This window comes from Hemibagrus wyckioides, linkage group LG07 (genome assembly GCF_019097595.1).
Source record: "Hemibagrus wyckioides isolate EC202008001 linkage group LG07, SWU_Hwy_1.0, whole genome shotgun sequence".
Classification (NCBI taxonomy): domain Eukaryota; kingdom Metazoa; phylum Chordata; class Actinopteri; order Siluriformes; family Bagridae; genus Hemibagrus; species Hemibagrus wyckioides.
The window spans coordinates 10,558,426-10,572,687 of record NC_080716.1 but is presented as its reverse complement, the minus strand read 5'-3'; the positions used below and the strand labels follow the sequence as shown (position 1 = coordinate 10,572,687).

The 14,262-nt window shown below is 42.2% G+C and overlaps 1 protein-coding gene across 4 annotated transcripts; it reads right to left on the bottom strand.

Moving 5' to 3' along the window:
* Positions 1 to 1,328: 1,328 nt before the first annotated feature.
* puf60b (poly-U binding splicing factor b) lies at positions 1,329 to 13,060 on the bottom strand. 4 transcript variants are annotated; one of them, XM_058394475.1, is made up of 12 exons: positions 12,969 to 13,060; positions 11,049 to 11,146; positions 9,830 to 9,925; positions 9,480 to 9,569; positions 8,186 to 8,236; positions 6,907 to 7,068; positions 6,689 to 6,785; positions 4,620 to 4,829; positions 4,172 to 4,362; positions 3,278 to 3,395; positions 2,901 to 3,169; positions 1,329 to 2,054 (listed from the first exon to the last, which is right to left on the bottom strand). In XM_058394475.1, exons 3-12 carry the CDS (start codon positions 9,908 to 9,910, stop codon positions 1,755 to 1,757), a joined length of 1,569 nt encoding a protein of 522 aa, XP_058250458.1. In that variant the 5' UTR covers positions 9,911 to 9,925; positions 11,049 to 11,146; positions 12,969 to 13,060; the 3' UTR covers positions 1,329 to 1,754. The 4 variants fall into 4 exon arrangements, with proteins under 4 accessions (XP_058250458.1, XP_058250459.1, XP_058250460.1 ...); XM_058394476.1 differs by having other exon boundaries at positions 3,278 to 3,392; XM_058394477.1 differs by lacking the exon at positions 8,186 to 8,236.
* Positions 13,061 to 14,262: the final 1,202 nt, after the last annotated feature.

The window sequence follows — 14,262 nt, the reverse complement described above, 5'->3', positions numbered from 1 at the left end:
AAAAGTTTTGGGACTCCCCTCCAAATCTTTGAATTCAGGTGTTGTTTTTCAGGGGTTGGGCTTGGAATTCCAGTGAAAGGAACTCTTAATGCTTCAGCATACCAAGACATTTTGGACAATTTCATGCTTTGTGGGAACAGTTTGGGGATGACCCCTTCCTGTTCCAACATGACTGTGCACCAGTGCACAAAGCAAGGTCCATAAAGACATGGATGAGTGAGTTTGGTGTGGAGGAACTTGACTGGGTACTGACACCAACTTGATAGAACACCTTTGGGATGAATTAGAGTGGAGACTGCGAGCCAGACCTTCTCATCCAACATCAGTGTCTGACCTCACAAATGTGCTTCTAGTGTAATGGTCAAAAAATTCCCATAAACACACTCCTAAACCTTGTGGAAAGCCTTCCCAGAAGATTTGAAGCTGATATAACTGCAAAGGGTGGGCCAACTCCATATTACATTCTCATGCATGTAAAGGCAGACATCCAAACACTTTTGGCAATATAGTGTACCTTGCTTCAATATGTGCAAACTAAATCTTTGCACTGGACTCACTAAAGTTACTACAGTGCACTCATCAGTTTGTTACGCAAGTGTGCCTCCCACTGTTTGTGTCCTATCAGAATTATAAGTCTTGATGCTCGTAATTCACCTCCCACACATTTCCTTGTGTAATTATTACTAAACAAACATTTCAGCTTATTTTGATATAAGAGCAGTCATATACAGTAATCAGGGGACAGGATTGCCTCACACCTCTAAGGTTGGGGATTTGGTTCCCACCTCTGTGCTGTGTGAAGTTTCAGGGGTTTCCTCCCCCAGTCCACAGACATGCACTGGCATCTCTACATTGTCCATAATGAGACTTTGGCCTATAATGGGTAAAGTCTTCTAGGATAAGCTCCAGGCTCCATAGATGAGCGGCTACACAGTGATCATATACACCACAACCTGATGATTGAGTAATTGTGATACTTGCCTCATACCTGAAAGTGTTTACTCTCTTGATTTTACACTGACTGTTTGATGCAAGTCGCTTTTCCGATGTCAGTGAGGTGACCAGGTTTGTGTGAAAGTGTGAAAATAATTATGCATTTAGGTGTTAGTTCAGTGATTCCTTACACAGGTTCAAGCTCCTTTAAGTGCTACTGCTGAACTTCTGATCGTCTCATCAGCTCCCCTTAAAAAAAAAAAAAAAAAAAAAATGTAAGAATCGGATTCTGGTGTTTGAAACCAAGATATTCCACTGGCTATCTAGACTCAGTGTTAAGAACACATTTACAATCCGTTTCAACTCAAGCATGTGATTCACAAACAGTAAGAATGGCATATTTGAAGAATTTATTGTTGGATAAATTCAGAACCAATGACTCCAATACAATGTTTAGAATCTTAACAGAACATTAGTGAAGGAAAACATTTGTTTTTTGTTTTAAAAAAAGGGAGGGTGGTGGTGTTTCAGGGTCAGAGCATAAGAGAATAATGGAACCGAATTAACAAATTAGAAAATTTGAAAAAAAAAAAAAAAGAAAAGAAAAATCTTTCACAGTAGGTGATGACCAAAACAAAAACAAAAAACAATCCATTAAGCACAAATATTTTCTAAGTGAAATCCCTCCACTGGGATTGTCCCCAATATTATTATTGACCACAATAAAAAAAATAATTACAAGTTTAAAAGAATCCCAAAACTCGAGCAGCAGTGGTGGAGGCTGAATGAGTTTGAGCGGGTGGACAGGGAATTGGTCAGTCTTATGCCGAAAGGTCGCTTTTATTGAAACGCTCCTGATCGTAGACTTCGGCCACGACCTTACGACCCGCAAACCACCGGTTGTTCAGCGCCTGGATGGCCTTATTCATTTCGCCACTGTCGGAAAACTCCACGAAGATCTTAACAATGATCTCGGCGTCGTCTTCCTCGCCCTGACGTTCCTGGTAGATGATGACCCGATTCACGGTGCCAAACTTCCCGCATTCCTCAGTCACCTCCCCCTCCAGGTCGTCGTCTATGTCTTCGGGACCCACCATGTTGCGCAACACCATTACTGTAGACTGTACAGCAGAAACAAGAGGAGTCAGTAAAAAATGGATCAAGTCAAGTTTAAATAAAATAAATAAATATTGGAGTGTTCTCTCAAATAAAGAAAATTTTTTTACTAAGCCGTTTCGGACAAGGACAAATGATGATGCTGCAGAATATGGTTGCTGAAACATAAATCTCACATCGTCAGCTCATTTAAAAGACATTTGTAAGATGTATTGTCCACTGGACTGTCACCCTTTTCAACTGCGTATGCAAATCTGTGTTGAGTGAATGAAGTACCAAACATCCCACAATCTGTTTTTTTTCCTTCCGTTGAATAAGTGCATCACCCAGGTATTTTTTCGGTGAACCAACTACTCACACTATTGTTACAACAAAATATTGTATAAGTACGTAATTAAGGGGACATCTAGTGTCTATTCCCCCAAGAACAGCTCATCAAAATGATCCAGTAAGTGATGAGCTGTCTTATTGCAATCAATTCAGCTGTTGAGCGAACAGAAATGCCTTCAGTTTCCTGACGCTAAAGATGGAAGGACACACTCTCACAGGGTGGACAATTTCTCTGGTTGCTCTCTGAATGGGTCATCAATGCAGGAGAAAATATCTGGCAATGTTATGCATTGGGTCAGGGAAACGTGTTTCAGCCAAACAAATCGATGTGATCAATAAATAATGACTTCAGCAAAGAAGAAGAAGAAAAAAAAAATTCAGGTGTTATGATGAAGACATACATCTTAGTCAAATACATCAAGTTAAAAATATTACACTTATAAAAAGAACTAAACCACCACCTGTATTTTTTTTTTTTAGCTATGCCCTAATTTGCCGTCTCACACCAGCTCTTCACTCACCCCTGAGTGTGTGACTGTGGGGCTGCCCTCACTGCTTCTGATCTGCTCCTGCTCATTCATGCTTCTTTGCTCTACAGCGTCTGCTCGAGCTTCATCTTTCTCCTGCTGCTTGTCCTGTACCTCCCTCTTAACCTCAGGCTGCTGCTGGGTCGTGCTTGTTGGCGTTCCTGTGGATGTGGAACTGGTTGTGATGGGTGGTGACGCCAACACGGGGTTTACCAGCCCCACCTGAGGCACCACGGGCAGAGTCGGCCGAACGGGTGTGACACCTTGCAAAGGAGAGAGGGGGGAAAAACGTGAGTGGTAGCATTTTGTTAGTAAGCATTAAAAGATCCAAAACAATCATGTTCTACTGATAAATAAATCGAGCATCAGACCTGTGATTAAGCCTGGGGCCTGAGCTGCCAGAACAGCCTGAGGGAGTCCCATCTGCTGGCTGAGGAGCTGAGCGGGAGACGTCAAAGAGCCCAGCACGGATGCCCCTGCAACAGCCTCCTAAACAACACGTCACACACACACACATAACACAAGACACAGAACTGTTGAAAAATGTCATGAAACAAGATTGTCTAAAATGTCAAAACCATGTCTTAACACAGGTCAGGCAGGTTTAATTCAAATCTGGAAGACTTTTACTGAATGAATGAACAGCTAAGAAAAAGTAAATACAGATTTAAAGTCACAGAAAATCATGCGACAAAGTAAAAATACACAGAGACTTGCAAACCCTGAAGAGGAATAGTGTGTAGTGCTGCAAAATAAGCATAACAGTACAGACTTGTCTAAAATCCCTTGCAGAATCCATGTTGCTTCCACAAGGGCAGACTTATCTAGTATTCACACAAATTCACAAATCTGAGTGGTACCATTTTTGTCAGCATCCCTAAAACAGTTAACTATATACTTGTCTAAAGTTTCCATTATGCTGATGGATGTGAAGTCACATTAACGAACTCGAAACACTCTCCTTGACAGAAAGCAAGAGCACCACTTCACTGCGTCTTTTAAGCAGGAACACTGAGTCAAGGTGAAAGCGAATTAGACACATGCACTACTGTCAATTAGTCCAGATTGATATGTCCATTAGATCAGCCTCCATTTTTAATGCTGTTATGGGGAGGGGGTACATAAGTGCTCTTTTGGTACATCTTTGTGTGATAACTCATTCCAATGTACTGTCATGTTCAAATGCAGAGCTCCTACACAAAACGCATGAAGCCTGGCAGGTCTGCTGATCTAAACATCTCTTCAGCAGAGCTGCAAACACTCACCTGGGCTGTGATTTTAGCAGTGGCGGCAGCGGCAGCCACAGCTGCAGCAGGCGGCAAACCTCCGGGGGTGGTTGGGGTCAGCAGGGGCATGGGAGGGGTCACGGCCTTCCCCACCCTCAGGTACTGACCTCCCAGGTCAAACAGGTTCATGGAGGACACTGCATCTATTGCTGACTGGGGCTTTTCATATTCTACCCACACAGACAAGAAATTGGAGTCACAATGTCCCAATGATTCAGTCAAGACATCACAAGACAACATTAATAGACTAGAATTACTACTAAGAAAAGACTAGCAAGACTACATCAAATCCTTTGTAAACATATATAACCCATGCACCAAATGATTTACACCAAGAACATTTTTCCTTAACAGCCAGTCACAGTAACATGACATCTCTCTATGTAAGCACCGACTAGTCTTTGAGCTTCTCTCTGCGTCTGCTCACCGATGAAGCAGTAGCCTTTGTGCTTCCCTGTAGTGTGCTCTCGGGCCAGCATGCAGGATTTAATCTTGCCGAAGGCCTCAAAAACGCTCTTGATGTCGTCGTCGGACAGGTCCGGGTGCACTGAGGCTACATAGATGCGATTGTATGCGCGTGCCTCCTCTGCCAGCTGGTCAATGATGGGTTGCGCCTGTCCGATGTTACCTGGCCGCCCTACCTACAGCATACATACCAGCACAGGGGCAACTGAGCACTAGTGTATGAGGAGCTTGGGAGGGTGGGGTGTGTGGGTGTGTGTGTATGGGTGTGTGTAATGTCAGGAAATAGCTTAAGAAATCACTGGATACGTGATATGCGACTACAAAATCTTCTCTTCATTCCTTCCTCAGCAGTGCCTACAGCTCCCATAACAGGAGCCAAAAATTATGATTTCTAGCTGATTTCTTTCTTAATTATACTCCCACAAATAAATACATAATACATAATGACTTGGTATTCCACTAAAACTAATAAGTATCATCTAGCACACCAGTCAGCCTTTTCTGCAAATTACACATTAACCCCAGCTCTAAGTCAACCAACCCCAACTGAAAAAGTAGTACAGTGGTATGTCTGTGTTGCTGAATGTCCCAGTGTGTGTAATGTGACTGCTGATGTGTAATGGTCAGCTGTGGCCTGTGCAGTGTCTGTGCTGCAGGTGGGGCGGCCAAGCGACAGCAGCCAGGCACAGCCCATCATGAGCACACTCTGGTATGAGCGCAGCACACGTATACATCACGCACCCAGTCTCTGCATTACCTACAGAAACAGGGCTTCAAAACAGAAAGCAGGACAGCAGTGTGGCCGATAGAGCACAAAAATCCAGTGTCAGCAAGGACACGCTCATTTATACACACACACACACAGCTAGACTCCCAAGAGACTCAACCCAAATTCACACCGGACACATCGCATAAGCGCTGCAGCTGTAATAACCCCTTCAATCCACACCAGACATGTTACACCTGCACTACAGAGACAACATGGTGCTTCTTTATTTACACCAAGAAATGAGAACCTTTTTCCTTAACAGCCAGTCACAGCACAGGGTGGTGGTAGCTCAAGTGGTTAAGGCTCTGGGTTGTTGACCGGAAGAACAGGGTTCAAGCCCCAGCACCCCCAAGCTGCCACCATAGGGCCTTTGAGCAACCCACCCTGCTCCGGGTGCACTGAATCATGGCTGACCCTGCACTTTAACCCCAACCCCCAAGGATGGGATATGCAAAGAAAGAATTTCAATGTGCTGTAGTGTATGTGTGACTTATTTATCATGGAAAATTAAAATCTGAATTCAGAACAGAGCAACACATGGGTTCGAGCTTTTATGTACCTCTAACATGGCTTTGAAGCAGCTGGTGTGGACTGAAACCCTCGCTCAAATGTAAATGTTATTCCTCTCGAAAAATATGTCCGGCGTGAACAGGCCTTTATTCATAATCTCAGTCAGACACACACACACAGCGAGATAAATACAGACACGAGGCTTCTACTCAGAAAATGGGGGCAGCCTCCAAGCAACTGCTCAGAAAAGAAGATCTGGGATTTAGGTGTACATTTCTGATACAGAAATAAGGAAAGAAGCATTAACAGTACACAGAAGTGCTGAGAATTAAAATATCATAGTTACTACTGAGTAGTTAGAAGCTGGAACAGCAGAGGAGTCCACCTCATTAATACTCAGTATGCATTTTAAAGGTTACAGATAAGTATTTCTCAAGTAATTAATTATTAACAGTCAAGATTATCTTTTGCGACTTGCAAAAACGAAGAAGAAATAATCACCCGTTGGTTGTTCATCTAAAAAGACATCTTGCCTGACATACATCATTCTGATAAAGAGGGATCTAAAAATGACGCACTGCCCCTTTAACATACGGAGATCAGCGTCAAGAAATGCCCACAAACAAGAAACATCAGTTTACACCCAAGCTGCAGAAAAGATTAAGTAAGATTTACCACAAACCGAGCTTAAATATCACACGTCTTACTAGTTTTATTTATAGATCTAATCCCTAATCCGCTTGCTTTTGAACCCACCTTAATGTTCCTTCCACCCAGCACCACAGAGTTCATCTGCTCCAGAGCCAGCTGAGCAGCCTCAGGCACCTCGTACTCCACAAAGGCGAAGCCCTGACAGACGAACAAACAGCAATAATTAATACTGGACAACTTCTGTGAACTGCATCTTTATTCCTCACTTCTACATGAGGGACTTGTGGAAGTCTCGGAAAATATGGAAGTGTGGCTATACCTTGTGTTTCATGGTGACAGAGTCCCAGGACATGTCGATGCTCTTGATTGGGCCGAACGGCGCGAAAGCCTGCCGGATGGTGTCCTCACCGAGCTCGTAATAGATGGAGCCCACATAGACGCGGCACATGATGGCGAGAGCTCGCTGCCTCTGTGCTGCCACCTGGTGTCATGTAGGGGAGAGACAGAGAGAGAGAACGCTGGCTGCTGAAGAATGTTCGACAAAACGAGACAGCAAAAAACACAAAACAGACAAAAAAAAAAAAACAAAAATCTTGACTACAATTTCAAACAAATTGCCTAATTCTAGTCCTCTTTTGGGTTTCATATGCTTATGTGTATGAACTTACAACTTAAGCATAAATGCCAGGGAGTTAGAGTAGATGCAGAGAAGCCCTTCTGTTTAACAGTGAGCTCAGGGGGGTTTTACTTTGAGCCTGCACAGCACACATTTCAAAACATGTACAGTTATGACTAACCTGGAGTGCAAAGTTTCCAACAAGACAATTTCAACAAAAGCATACCATCAAAACCACAATTATGAGCTGAAACCTGAGGTGCCTCCTTTGGTGGCTTTTGGACTTACGCTGGAATTCTCCAAGAGGAAGGGCGAATCTGCACAAACCACATAACCTAATAATTAATGTACACAGGTTTTTTTTTGTCCTCCTTTAATTACAAACGTTAGGAAATGTTTCCCTACCTAAACAAACCTATGTGTTTTGTTTTGGCTGCTGGGTGCTTTGTCTTGGCTAGCCTTGTTATACATCCCACCAAGCTGGCTCTGATAGTTCACAGCATATTTACAAAGGAGACATGGATTTGCAACATCCCCAGCACACACACACACACACACCCTCACTCGCACATGGAGTCTATATGTGGTAATAATCACTGGAATGTGATCACAGTAAGAGTTGATTCATTTTAAAGGTTGAGGTTGTGTAGACCCGGGCTAGCAAAATATCCTTCTCTCACCTAAAAACACCTGGGCCCAAATACAGTCTGCACTAGTGCAAAATATAGAGCTGTAAAAGGCATGTGAGACCTGGCAACCTGTGATGAAATGAGTGACCAACCACATACACAAACCAAACAAAAGAAAGAAAGAAAGAAAAACAACCCCAGAAAAAGCCATGTCTGCTTTTGAAATATGCTGAGACAAATGTCTGGTCATCAGCTTTTGTATATCTGGCCTGGTATGTCACTCAGTCATAGCACCAAATGTCATAGTGTCAAAAATGCGCATAGAGAAAGAAATAGTTTAATATTCTATTGACCGATTGAAAGGGTGAGAGAGGATCTCCAAAGCCCATAGTCACTGCTGCCATCTGAAACACAGTAAAATGGAAAAGTGCTGAAAAGTAGGTTAGATATGTTTTTATTTCTTTTGCAAGACATATCAGATTCCAGACAGAAGAAAAGTGTTGCAGTCTAATCTGTAACTGAACCGTTTCCTGCTTAGTTTACAGCTTCACCTAGTCTAATTAATAATGAGCCCCACAACTGAACCACACTTAAAGCTGGCTGAATGGACGTCATTGCTCGTTGTCCATTCAGTCAGTTTTAAGTGTGGTTCAGTTGTACTAATACTGAAATGTATATTGTTTGAAATAAGATTAAAACAACCTATACACTCACTGACCACTTTAATAGGAACACCTCATTCATGTAATGATGTAATCAGCCGGTCATGTGGCAGCATGCGTCGACTCGTGCCGAAACAAACGCTCCAGAGCTTTGGATCAAATGTCAGAATGGAGGACAATGTGATCTTTAAGAAGGACTGGTTTGAGCGTTACAGAAACAGCTGATCTCCGGAGATTTTCAACAGTCTCTCGAGTTTGTAAAGTACGGTGTGAAAAAACAAGACATCCGGTGAGCCACAGCTCTGTGGATGAAAACTGACATGAAGGCTACACGAGCACAAAGACTACCAACTTGGTATGCAGAAACGCATCTCAGAATATACAACGTGTCAAACCTTGAGGTGGCTGAGCTACAAGAGGAGAAAGCCTTATCAGGTGCTGCTCCTGTCAGCCAAGAACAGGGATCTGAAGCCGTCATGGGCACAGGCTCGGCCGAACTGAACAGATAAATATTGGAAAAACTTTTCCTGCTGCTAATATGATCGCCGACTGAATAACTTCATGAACAGGCGGGTGTTCCTAATAAAGTGACCAGTGAGTGCATATGGAACTGTGGACCACAAATTTCTTTCTAACAATGCACCAGAGAAGAAGAAAGCCCAATTATCTTATTGGTGTATTTTTTTTAAAGCAGTATCAGTGCTTCTCTGAGGGAGTCACCTAACCAGCTGCCTCCTCCAACCCCGTCTCTGACTCCTACATGTTTATAAACAGTAATAAATACAGGACTGAGTATTAAATGAACATTAATTGGTCTAGGTCAGCCACTCTAAAATGGTAAGATGTCTTGGGGATAAAAAAAAAACAGACCACTTATGTGCCCGACGCCCCTAACAGACGTGTTTATGGATGTTGACCAACATATTTAACACGGTGGTAGTGCGGAACACAGGCTTTACCAGAGTGAATATTTCTCTTTGCTCACCTGCAGGTTAGTAAGCTGCTGCTGTTGGTGAGCTATGGTTTGCTTCACCAGGACACTCTTAATGCTCTGCTCCATAGCATATTTCTTCGCCTGCAAAGTAAAAGATCAGCTATGGGTTAGCTTTACGAGTGCAGGATCGCCGAATTATCGCTAGTAGAAAAATAATCGGAATTTGATTTTGGCAAGAAGTCTGCTTCCTTCCAGCACCTAAAGCTGAAAACACCTGGCCAGATAAAATGTGCATTACTTAAGACTGCTATAATTGAGCAATAACGTGAATTATACTGTGCACATCTAATAAAATCATAAACATTAGCATCTGCATACAAAATAAAGTCTAACCACATTACCCTCTGCAGTGCCTCCTGCTGTTCTGGAGTGAGGGGTGGCAGGGCCAGCTTGGAGCCTGTGCCTTGACCATTCTCCATCATCAGAGATTTGCCTCTCTGTAGCAGCCGACAGACAGACAAAGAACAAACGTGAATGCATAAACTGCATCCTAAATGATGTACTCTACACTAACCACTCTACCATCTAGTGTATGAATCTTGGAAGGTTAGTATAAACACTATAAGTTGTTTGCAAATGACATTAAGAGCACATAATGTGACGCCGCTAGCTTTAACAGAATATGAATTTTTTTTAAATGTTGACACACTAATCAATCACACGGACTAGTTTAAAGCACATCAGTAAGATGTCTTATCCACCGGAGTGTCGTCAGCCATCTTAAAAATATTTCCTTATCCAAGCGCCAGGGCCTGGTAGCTCCGCCCCCCCCCCTTCTTTTGTTGGATGAATCCAGGTACATGATGTGTAATTCTTCTTGTTGAAATTGTCAGCATGAACACACTGCTCCACAATAGTGCAGACTCAGCTTTATTGCCAAGTACTGTGGGTTTTACATGAGTAAGGAATTTGGCTTGGTGTATTAACGCATAGGAATATGATGCAACAAAGAACCTATGAAAACTAGGAGAATAAACATGATCAAAAAACCCTGTATAATAGTGCAGGATGTACAGAAGTGGACCAGTGCAAACGTTACATGGAGTAACCGTACACAGTGTATGAGCATGTGATATTTTTAAACCTGAGTGTGTGACTAATTAATGCTTTCTGTGTTAAACCAAGTGTTTACTTGTTATACAGTCTACAGAAGTGTTGACATCGTGGACGAGAATTCTCTAGCCGACAGGAAGAAAGCACGAAATCTTAACAAGACAAAAGTCTTCTAAACAGCTACTTAATGATATGATTTTCACGGACTTTCTTACTGTCCATCCGCTCACAAGACTGAAGCCTCACACAAGTCAGAGTCGATAAAGTTTGTGTGAAGTAACTAAACACCTCTTTAGCCTTCAATGAATCAGCTTATCTCTGGGTGTTTTGGTCTTAGAAAGCAGAAAGTAAGTTTTAAGATAGTGGTTCCTGCATACCTGTTCAACATTATGGTTAAACCACAAATGTTGGCAGTTCAGTTTCTTAGAATTTACTGGTGGGAAAAAAAAGAGAAGAAAACAAAATAGGATAAAAAAAAAAAATACATCTCCAAATGTACATACTCACCTACGAGGCTCTGACTGACTGAGGCGACCAGGGTTGAGATGGCAGTGGTGAAGTGCTCGGCACAACGCTCGCTCACAATTTCTCAGCTAAATCTAAAGCTGATGACATCAAGAAATGATAAATTTACAAGCTGTTTCAACATCAAAATGCTTTACACACATACAATAACATACGATTACTGATGCTACAGACACATAAACCTCATAGTCCACTAGACTGACCAAAAGCCTCACAGATATCCACTGAGGCATTTTATCTATTAAAGCTGAGGTGTGCGTGTGCTAGGTATCAGCAGTCTTTTGAGATCTTTTGCGCGAGACGATCCTAATTAAACCCCAGCAGAATTCTCTCACAGAGAGCGGGAACACGCAAGTTTCCATTTCTGATAAGATCCTCTGAGACTAAAGAAAACACGATGCTCTGTTTACTTCAGTCAGCACCAGCCAGGCTCGTGTACAAACATTATTCAAAGTGAGTTTGAGGGAAGAAGGATAACTTAAGTTCTGGAGCAAGTTTCGTTACTCTGTCCATCGTGTGACATTTGTATAATCCTATACCTGTCTCTCCCGGATTGTGTGGCTCATTTCTGCGATTGCAAAATACAGCAAACTGCATATCATCCCGCCGAGCTTGCAATTTTTTCAAATGATCACAGATTTGGGACAAGACGCGTCATCACAACACAATTTCAGCCTAGGCTCTCTTCGAGTCACACATCCCGTAGTGTACACAAGCAATTACTTTGCTGGTGGTATTTTAAAAGAAGAATCATGTGCTTGCAATTTCACCACACACAAAAAACCCCCCAAAACCTCCCTATATTACGAATAAGTAGAAAAATCTTGGTCGGGACTGAATAACGTCCTCCTATTGCTGACTTTGGTAAACTAAACCGGCTAGCCACTGAGCACATCACACATTCATTTCACCACCAATCGCAACCAAGGAACATGTTTACATTGTGTGATATTTAAATCCAGCTTAAACCTGAGAACAGAATGTGATATTACTATACACCGTTAAAGCCTAAACTTAGAATACTTGCAAAACATGACAAAAGCTTAACCCGTTGGCGATATTATCGCTTTCCGCGATATCAGTATCGTGATACCGAATAACAAACGATATATCGTTCAGCTCTAAACTGACTCCGTTTGCTAATGTACCTTAAAGCAGACACGTCTAACTTACCGCCACTTCTTTTATTTTACTACTAAAGACATTGTGAGGTCGTGTTCTGGCTGCGTAAACAATAAAAAAACCAAAAAACACACACAAAAGCTGCACGCTTACTAGCATTAGCTAACCGGCTAGCATTAGCCTTCGCTGCAGCGATTCAAGCGTAAATGGCCGCTAACAGTGCTGCTCGGCTCTACAGCTTTCTCCAACACGGACATATCTACATCAGCGTTTAGTTTTAGTTTTAGTATGAACGAGAATACGCGCTTTAACCGGTACATTCGTATCACATACTGTAGCGTCAGTTTTTTTGGTTTAATTCACACTGTACTTGGTTGAACGGAGTTAGCTCGCTAATGCTAGTGGTGTTTGAATGTACGGGGCCGCGTGTGTATATATATGTATATATGTACTCTCTCTCTCTCTCCAGGCTAGCAACCTCACTTCCCATACACATCAGTTAATCGCATCACTCTGAATTAAAACGCTAAAAATTCATTTCTGGATTTATACACATGTTGAAGACTGTGCTAACGTTAGCCGCTAATGATCCGCGCTGCTTTTTGTGGAAGGCCTCGTTTGAACACAATCAGAGCTACCGATCCCTGCGAACTGATAAAACTGTGTGTATATACATATTTATATCTATCGATCGCAGGGATTTTAAATGAAGGCGCACCTAGCAGACGAAATCTACGGAACAGATTAAAAAAAGCATAGATAACAGTTGAGGAATAATACCGCAATGTGCTGCGTTACCGCCATGTAGTGACAAGCCGCAGTCTCCTGAGTTCTTCTCTGATCTGTGACTCTGTAGCGTGGGGAGAAAGAGCGACACCTAGCGGCCACCTTTCTTACACCAGGGTCCAGATCACACCACAAACATACATGTCCAGTACATTCAACTGGACATCTACTCTAATACTTTGCTATTCTCAAAATAACCTCATGCCACAGTGTTTCATCCAACATGTCTGTATATTACTGTTGTACATACAATGTAAATAATGAACAAATATATAATGACTCTTTACTGAATTACCACTAATTATCTTGTTACAATGAGACATGTCAAGATATAATTCTGCTGGAAAACCCAGTGTCCTGGCATTCATGTGAATGTTACTTTGGCACGTACCATCTCACTAAACTAAAACTGTTGCAGACTGTGTACTGTACATCACTTCATTGAAACGGCTTTCCCTAATCGCAGTGCCCTCTTTCAGCTGAATAATGCTCCCTGACACACTGCAAAACAAAAAATGTTCAGGAATGGTTTGAGAATCATGACAAAGAGTTCAAGGTGTTGACTTGGCCTCTAGATTCTCCAGTCTGATAAAGCATCTGTGGGGTGTGCTGGACAAACAAGTCCAATCCATAGAGGCCTCAACTCACAACTGGCAGGATTTGCTTCTCTTAAAATCTTTGTGCCACATACAACAACAATTCTTCAGAGAATCTTGTGGAGTCCATGCCTCAAGATGCACAAGGGGAACCTACACATTATTAGGCAGGTGGTTTTAATGTTATGGCTGATCAGTGTATGCTGTAAATACAACTTGCACATACTTCTCCATGCACATACTGACATAGCCTTATTTATTGATGTACATATTTACATATTTACAACTTAAAAAAAATATCACATATAGTGGTTAAGGCTCTGGGTAGTTGACCGGAAGATCAGAGGTTCAAGCCCCAGCACTGCCAAGCTGCCACTTTTGGGGCCTTGAGCAAGGCCCCTAACCCATCCTGCTCCAGGGGTGCTGTATCATGGCTGACCCTGTGCTCTGACTCCAGTCCTCCAAGGATGGGATATGTGAAGAAAGAATTTCACTGTGCAGTAATGTATATGTGACAAATAAAGAGAACTTATTTATCTGCACTTGCACAATTTCTACTATTTGCACTTCTGGTAGATGCTAAACAGCATTTTGTTGCTATGTACCTGTACTTTGCAATGACAATAAAATTCTGTCAATCAATCTATCTATCTATCTATCTATCTATCTATCTATCTATCTATCTATCTATC